The following is a 7,980-nucleotide window of genomic DNA, read 5'->3' as shown; positions in this document are numbered from 1 at the left end:
AAACAAGAAATCGAAAGTTATCTAGAAAATTTCAGAAAATGTTAGATTAATAATAGTAATAAAAAATTAATTAATTAAATAAAACTCTTGTTCTGTAATGTTTGGTGTTCTGTTCACTATTCACTCCTTACAAAAAGAACAATAAAAAACGAAATAAATGAACAAATAAATCCAAAATAAATCCAAACAGTCGTATCCCAAATATTTTCCATGTTTTAAAATGTTTAAAATAATATTTATAGTGAATTTCAGATCCACATATAATATAAATATAGAAAAACATTCATCCATCCATTTTCTTTACACCCTTAATGGGGTCGGGAGGGTTGCTGCTGCCTCCAGCTAACGTTCACCCTGGACAGGCAGGGTCACCCTGGACAGGTCGCCAGTCTGTCGCAGATATAGAAAAACAAAGAAGTAATTTTCCATATTTTCCTTAATAAACTCTGCATACATTTGACGTTTTGATGTTTTGAACAAACTGTATTAGAATAATAAAAAGCACGTAGCTAAATTAGTAACACAATCTGAAAAAAATGTACTAGAAGACGGATTATTCAACAACATTGAATTAAATCGCTAAACTGGTTGCCATAAAGAAAAAAAGTATCACGAGATTTCAGAATTATTTCTTTGGAGCTTAAAACTTGTCTAACGTCCTGTAGCAACAAGCTGTGCTACATAAATAAAGCCATATACAGTGAAATACACTTTTTCCTGTAATGTTTTTATTCCCACATTATTAAGGTAAGCCCAAAGGCTTTTATTTTGAAGGACGCATGCTCCAGCTATACCGGCGTGTTTCTGTGTTTTTGTCCGCTTTTACAAGGTTTGTGCTGCTTGTGAGAGATCAACAGACTCCAGCTGGAGGCTGAGGTCCACGCCCCGATGAAATGACTCCACCTTCACTGAGTGAATGATGAGCGAGCAGCAGAGCTCCGTGTAATGAAGGCCAGGCCACACAAATCCACAGACAAGAGGTCCTGCAGGGCTGTAATGATGCAGAGATGCAGAAAATGTTCGTCTTCTCCTTTAGTTTATGAAGTAGAGCAGGGAGACATTATGATCTGAAGAAACAAACGTGTGGTTTTACACTGAGCACATTGTTCTCTCCAGGGACACGGATGACCTGATGCTGACCTCACATGACAAAAGAAATCATTAAAGCGCCGTGAAGTGAGCAGTTTTTAATAATCTTAAAACATATTTTCCACGCAGATATTACAAATTATGACATCAGTCGACAAGAGTCCGACATCAGGAAGTATTTTGCGATGTTCATTTTTGATTTCTATTTATCAACAATGTTTATTTCCAACACGTCTCTGTTTTTTTTTCTGTCTATCTTTAAAGGGTCAGTGATATCATGTATTTTCCAAGCACATAGTACCAGTAAAGTAACTATATTAGCTTCAGTTGCTAAATATGTCAAATATGATTTTAAAGGAATTTAACTTTGTAATTTAATGCCTTGAAACTGGGCCTCTGTCTCTTTAAAAACTGCTGCTTTTTCAGAAAGTCATCAAAGCTGCCCTCTTCTATTAACCCTTTAACAACATTCAGTAGTTCATATAATGAGATGCGAAGTTCTACGTGGTGTCTGCTATTTGCTGCTGGCTAGTCTGAAGGAGCTTAGTTGGGAAATGCTCTGAAGGCAGAAGCTAAGTCCACGCAGAAATTTTGCACAGCTGAATGGTTGCCGTGGAGATTCAAGGATTTCTCAAGCATGCATGAAAGAATCAATGCAAGACTCCATGTAGGTTTTTGATGAGAGAATAATGTCACATCAAGATGCAAAGCTGAAAAAAAATGAATTGTTTGCAATATTACACTTATAAAAGCCACTTTGTGACAAATATGCATTTTGAAATTGAGGAAAAACTCATAAAAATTTAATAGTACAACCACAAAGCTGTTTAACAGTAATCAATCTGCTGCATACTCTAACAACGATGAACACCTATAAATGAGACTGTTTCTGGAGACTAATACTCTGCCCACATAACAGTATTAAGATAAAAATCTGTGTGATAGAGACACTTTTCCTTCATGCAGTCGGTATCAGAGCTGATGGACCGAACACCCACAACGTTATATCTTCTGCTTCTGCAGATTGTGTGTCCGGTGAGCTGGTGGGAGGAAGCTTAAAACCAATTTTCCTCTTTTTAAAAGAATCAACAAATCCTTTTAAAGTGGATTTGGAGGCGGATATCTCAGTGGCTTCCTGTGGCTTTGCTGTCCAGGCTGCTGGGGAAAGAGAAACAAAGTTCAAAATGACATTTCTGGTAGTTTGTTAATATTCTTCTTAGAAGGTTCTGTGAATTTTAATAATTTAACAATTTTGATTTTTGCTCGTGGGCTGCTCCAGATTGCAGGTCATTTCCATGTATTTGGTACGAACCAAGTATGTAGTTAGCAATTCTTTAAATCATGCTATTTATATCTTACTACAACTTTGTTTACAGTACATTTTTCTTTTTGAAGTGAACGTATTATGCAGAATTAATATTTGGGTTTAACTTCTTCTAAAAGCAGCCTAAGTATTTAAAAAAAAAAAAAAGAAAGAAAACAGTCGTTATAACAAAGACTTTTTTTTTTGTTCTTGAGCAATTCCTTGTAAGGCTACTTTTTACTTTTGCTTGAAATAGTGCGACCTTCCAAAACTAGACATAGGTCTTATTATATTTCTGAGCTGGAGTGCACTGAATTGGATTAATTTCAATTAATGTGGGATCAAATTAGATTTCTGGTTATTAAGCATGAAATTGATCAGTTTCTGATAGTAGAAATAAAATATATAAGCTGATTTTTGCTCTAATTTTGGTCGTATTATCAAAATTCAGAGAAATAAAATTCCTTTTTTTATTAACTAAATGTTGCAAAAATGTGAATCAGTTAACTGTATTCCACATCATTAATGGGGACTAAATGTGACCTTGAAGTGCTGATTTTAAAATCGGATGCACCACAACCATTTTAAAGCTTCCTGGTTGTGTTTTTCTGCTGCATTGGACATTGCTGATGAATCCTCTGTAAAGTTTCATTCGCTGCTCTCTGAGTTGCAGGAGGTGAAGACGTCACAGAGAGGTCCTTATGCACCCACACTGTAAGCCTGCAGCCTCCATGCAGTGACGGGATGGTGCTCCAGAAGGTCGAGGACGGAATGATAGCTAGTCAAATTGTGCTGTATCAGTTGGCTATTTTTACAAGAGTCTTTCTAAGTACCCACCCGCTACACCAACACACTGTTCTCACTTCCTCCTCTTAATGGATGACACTTAAAAAATAAAAGATATTTTTTTTCTCTCTTCAAATGCTCTGAATAGCTTAATATTTTCTGCATATTTTAGTATTTTAGACTTAAATGTGGCCTTGTAAGTCAGCAATTTACTGTAATGCAATTTGCTTATTTATTAATTGTATTCTAAGAATTAAAGAGTAAATCTTACAGTGCACCAGTCCAAACTGAGACTTTTTGGTCATTTGCTTTTACAGATGCTTAACGCATGATCATTTTTAAAGCCAATATGTCTGTTTTAGAAAATAAATTTTCATAAATATGAAATAATAAACCAAATGTTGCATTTAAAAAAAAAAAAATTACATATTTGAGCAAATAGTGGCAAAACATTAGAATGTGGATTTTTTTTTTTGCCATTTAATGGTTAAAAAGTAAGAACACAAATTAAACTGTAATGTTCACCACATATTATTAGCAATTAGTCTTTTCTTTTTCCTATGATCTCAAAAATAGAACATATTTATAGTATCTATCCGTGTAAATATACTTGTTGATTCTTGTTTCAATGGCGCCCTCTGGTGTTCATACAGAAGAATACATAGGTGGTACAGAGTGACCCATAATGCATTGCGAACGCATCGGTTCGTACCAATATTTTGATGAGACAAGGAGGGGGGTCGCCAGTTAAACACAATTTTTAACGTTGCTTTATTTTATTCATATTTACATGTACTTGATCTTTAGATATATAATTTATGAGCTTTAAAATCTGTGTAGTGGTAACAGCTGAGTTTTACTTTGATTAAAACGAAGTTGCTTCATGATAACAAATGGACGCTCCTCTGAAAATGGTATCTTCCGGTCTGCCTCGCAAGCCTTCCTTTTTCTACTGAAGTAGCAGCCATGAGGTAGGACCGCTGCTGTTAGCCTGATAAAAGTCACAATTTAACTATGTAAATACACCCATAGACATCGTATTGGCAAAAATAAGAAATCCAAGTTTGTTCTCGACACATATTTATGTTTCAGTCATCATTCCAGGCTTATATTTGACATATTTACGTGTTTTAATGCAACACGATGTAGCGACAGGGAGGCCATGTTGGCAGCCTGCTAGCCACCGGGTAGTTGGGAGTTAGCTGTGTGGCTAGCATCTGGTGCTATTGTTGAAATGATAGATAAATACACATGGAGAAATATTCCTACTGTAGTTATGATCTTCTGAACCCGTGTTTTATTGTTTCAGCATGCTCAGGCTCCAGAAGAGGCTGGCCTCCAGCGTCCTTCGCTGCGGAAAGAAGAAAGTCTGGCTAGATCCCAACGAGACAAATGAGATCGCTAACGCCAACTCCCGTAATTTATTTTTTAATCTTCTTTTCTGTCTGATTCTTAAGAAGCAATTTTGCAGTTGCATTAATCCTTGTCTTTTTATTATATCTTGGTTGCAAATGGCTCAAAATGCGTGTACTGTTCCATTGTCCTTAATTTATTCCTCTCAATTTTGTATATTTGTCGTTATGCTGCGCTTGAAAACTGAAGTCAAAATCCTCGTTTGTGCTCAGTCTTTGCCAATAAATGTTTCTGCAAAGCTTTCCAGCAGCTTCTGAGCTAATTGTTGAGCTTAGTTAGTTAGTTCACCGTTTGCCCATGAAAAAATGTGATGCCATAATCGTGGATGTCAATTTGAAAATAAGAGGGGGTTAGGTTTTTAAAAACTGAGATTCAAGTGTTGTCCAAATCCAAACTTTCTCAAAAATATCATGATCTTGTCATCAATGTTTTTGCGCTTCTTTCTTCTTACAATCAAGATTGATTTGTTGCTGTAAATCCTGCCAGAAAGTCCAAATCATTAAGCTTGAAAACAACATTCTGCTTGAAATATTTTAAAGTATAACCAAAAGGTCATGCCCAGAAATTAAATAATTTTACTTTCTTTATTATTGTGTCTGAACTTGTCCGGGCATGTACTCGCATATCAAATCAGATTATCTTTGATATGGAGACAGTTAAACATTAACAAATCATTAGCTTGGTTAAGCTAAAATCTGAGTTTAGTTTTACCAAGTCATCAGTGATGGGCCCTGTGTTTGTCGTTACTGGGAATGAAAGAAATTAGTTTTAACTTTACTTTAGCCTTGGAAATTCTCCAAACTGTGACCTACAATATTGTGAAAAAAAGCTGCTTTAGGGAACAATTAAATCAGGATTCTCTAGTTAAGCTACTGGAGTGAAAATAGCAGCTCCAGCCAATAATTATTTTAGTAATTGAATATTTTATCGATTATTCTGGTGATTAATTGTGTAATCCTACATAGAGTCGAATTTAAAAAAAAAAAAAAAAACCTACTTAAAAATATACATAACGGAGCATTCAAGTAAACAACCCATCTAATTGTTCTTTTTAAATAACCTTTTATTGCTTAAAATGCAAACCTCCATTTCAGTTTCAACTCTGATGTGTGACATATTTAATTCCAACTATTATAAATAATTTAAATATTCCCTCAAAGCATCTCATTTAAGTTGAGACAGAAGCATAGCAACAAATAAATGCTTAATCTCTTCTGTTGCTCTTACAGTAAGAGCTGCATAGTTATTTTTTTGTAAAAACTTAAACTGTTACCTAATATCCTGCCAGGTAGCCACTACAATCAGTTGTTACATGCAACCGGAAGATACCATCTTGTAAATCTGCAGCATGACAGATCATCACACATTTAGGTTCATGTATTTCACAAAGCGAACATGAATAATGTCCATCGGACACTGCAGACAAGTTTGATGTATACAGAGGATGTTTTCTGTTTGGTTGCTGCAACATCAGTCACACGCTTTTGTGGAAAGCTAGTTCTGCACAATGTTTTTCCTGTTTAATTTAAAATGTGTCCACATTTTTGACTGTTTCTGTCATTTTCTGGGTGATTTGATTTGGTTCTCTCTGTCCTTCCATAGCTAAAAATAGCACCTACCATACATACACATGTCAACTTCGCAGGAGTTGGCGGAAGTGACACAAATTATGCAAGAAATCGATTCAGCTCTGATTGAGTTCAAATGTTTTCTTGCATTTATTTAATGTAGGAGGATGTTGCACTGTCTTTGGTATTGAGTTACAAAAACTGAGGTAATTCACAAACTACAGTTAACCTCTGCTCAGTGTTTTTCAAAGTGGTGGCCACTAGGGGGGGCTAAAGGATCTTCATAATGCTTTAAGTGTGGTATGGGGGGAAAAAAGTAAAAAAATATATATATATTTTTTAACCATAAAATCTAATCTGTTTTTCAAACATTATTAGAAAATATGAGTTAAAATAATTTATTGAAATGTTATTTACTTGTCTCATCATGGTCATCTTTCTGATTGGCTGCCAGTCAAATTTATCAAGCTGCTTTCACACAAACAAGTGTGAAATGGAAAAGTTAGACAGTAAAAAGACCACCAGCAGCTTCAAAAACCCTCTTCCTCCAAGTAAAATCAGAAGGAACGAGGCAGCATTTATGTTAAACAAATAACTAATAAATAACTATTGAATTGTGAATCAAATTGAGAAAGCCATTTTAAAAATGTGTTAATTGACATTTTGTAGCATCTACTATAAGTTTTCAAAGGGAGATCGTCATGAATGATCTTTAATCTGATGCAATCCTAATTCACACTTCTAGTTTCCCAGTTTTCCTTTTTGTTAAATGTTTTGTTCGTTTTTCAGGCCAGCAGATCCGTAAACTGGTCAAAGATGGTCTTATCATCAGGAAACCTGTCACGGTCCACTCCAGGGCCCGGTGCCGCAAGAACACGCTGGCGCGCCGCAAGGGAAGGCACATGGGAACCGGTACGTTGATGCTTGTCTTCTTATTTATTTATTTATTTTTTATTTATTTATTTATTTATTTTTTTTTGAAGAAAATGGCAAATAAAGGTTTTAAATAAAATTTTTATGGTTGATTTTTAGGTAAGAGAAAGGGTACAGCCAACGCCCGTATGCCGGAGAAGCTTTGCTGGATGCGTCGCATGAGGATCCTGCGTCGTCTGCTGCGTCGCTACAGGGAGGCCAAAAAAATCGACAGGCACATGTAGGTTTCCGGGACTTGGAGCCGTTTTCGCTTGTCGTCTTAAGCCGACTGGGATGATGTGATATGAGCTTCTGCATCCTGATGCTTTTTTATTTGACCCTTTTTGAATTTCCTTCAGGTACCACAGCCTCTACCTGAGGGCCAAGGGTAACGTTTTCAAGAACAAGCGCATCCTGATGGAGCACATCCACAAGCTGAAGGCCGACAAGGCCCGCAAGAAGCTCCTGGCGTAAGTATTCAGGATTTACATGGAACAATATTATCGTCTCTAACTAGTTTGTGGTATTTTTAAACACTTTTAATTCAAAGAAATAATTTAGAAATCAGTAAAATGATGGTGATTCTGATCTTTGCGCAGCGATCAGGCCGAGGCTCGTCGTACCAAGACGAAGGAGGCTCGCAAGCGCAGAGAGGAGCGCCTCCAGGCCAAGAAGGAGGAGTTCATCAAGAGCCTGTCCAAGGAGGAGGAGACCAAGAAGTAGTCTGGTTCTTTTTGCTCCACCTGACTGTGCCAGCAGACAAGTGCTGATAATAAAAGGTGTACATAAAGACAGTTGCTGTTTCCTGTTCTTTCTTCCTCATGATGCCATGAGAAAACTATGGAGAGCCATTTGCGCCAAAATTAAATAAATAAATAAATGGGTTAAATAAATAAAAAATGAGTAAAA

General features: G+C 36.1%; 1 protein-coding gene and 1 long non-coding RNA gene across 2 annotated transcripts; both read left to right on the top strand.

Moving 5' to 3' along the window:
* The first annotated feature begins 831 nt into the window (after positions 1-831).
* Positions 832-3,313, top strand: LOC106953279 (uncharacterized). The gene is made up of 2 exons (XR_001426172.1): positions 832-1,176; positions 3,066-3,313. It is a non-coding gene; the product is annotated as an uncharacterized LOC106953279 (long non-coding RNA).
* A 732-nt stretch (positions 3,314-4,045) lies between these two features.
* Positions 4,046-7,865, top strand: rpl19 (ribosomal protein L19). Its single transcript, XM_015041901.1, has 6 exons — positions 4,046-4,149; positions 4,488-4,594; positions 6,949-7,071; positions 7,192-7,312; positions 7,431-7,541; positions 7,671-7,865. The coding sequence occupies exons 1-6, from the start codon at positions 4,145-4,147 to the stop codon at positions 7,792-7,794; spliced, it is 591 nt and encodes a 196-aa protein (XP_014897387.1). The 5' UTR covers positions 4,046-4,144; the 3' UTR covers positions 7,795-7,865.
* Positions 7,866-7,980: the final 115 nt, after the last annotated feature.

The sequence above is a fragment of the Poecilia latipinna genome, unplaced genomic scaffold, assembly GCF_001443285.1.
Source record: "Poecilia latipinna isolate Pla-1442-1.1 unplaced genomic scaffold, P_latipinna-1.0 Scaffold573, whole genome shotgun sequence".
In the NCBI taxonomy this organism is placed as follows: Eukaryota; Metazoa; Chordata; class Actinopteri; order Cyprinodontiformes; family Poeciliidae; genus Poecilia; species Poecilia latipinna.
The sequence above is the reverse complement of the archived record's forward strand: the minus strand, read 5'-3'. Positions and strand labels throughout refer to the sequence as shown.

What these genes read in the sequence shown, in the direction of transcription:
- rpl19 (XM_015041901.1), top strand. An exon ending in GGGAAGGCACATGGGAACCG is followed by an intron (nt 7,072 to 7,191) that starts GTACGTTGATGC and finishes GTTGATTTTTAG; the next exon opens with GTAAGAGAAAGGGTACAGCC. An exon ending in GCCCGCAAGAAGCTCCTGGC is followed by an intron (nt 7,542 to 7,670) that starts GTAAGTATTCAG and finishes ATCTTTGCGCAG; the next exon opens with CGATCAGGCCGAGGCTCGTC.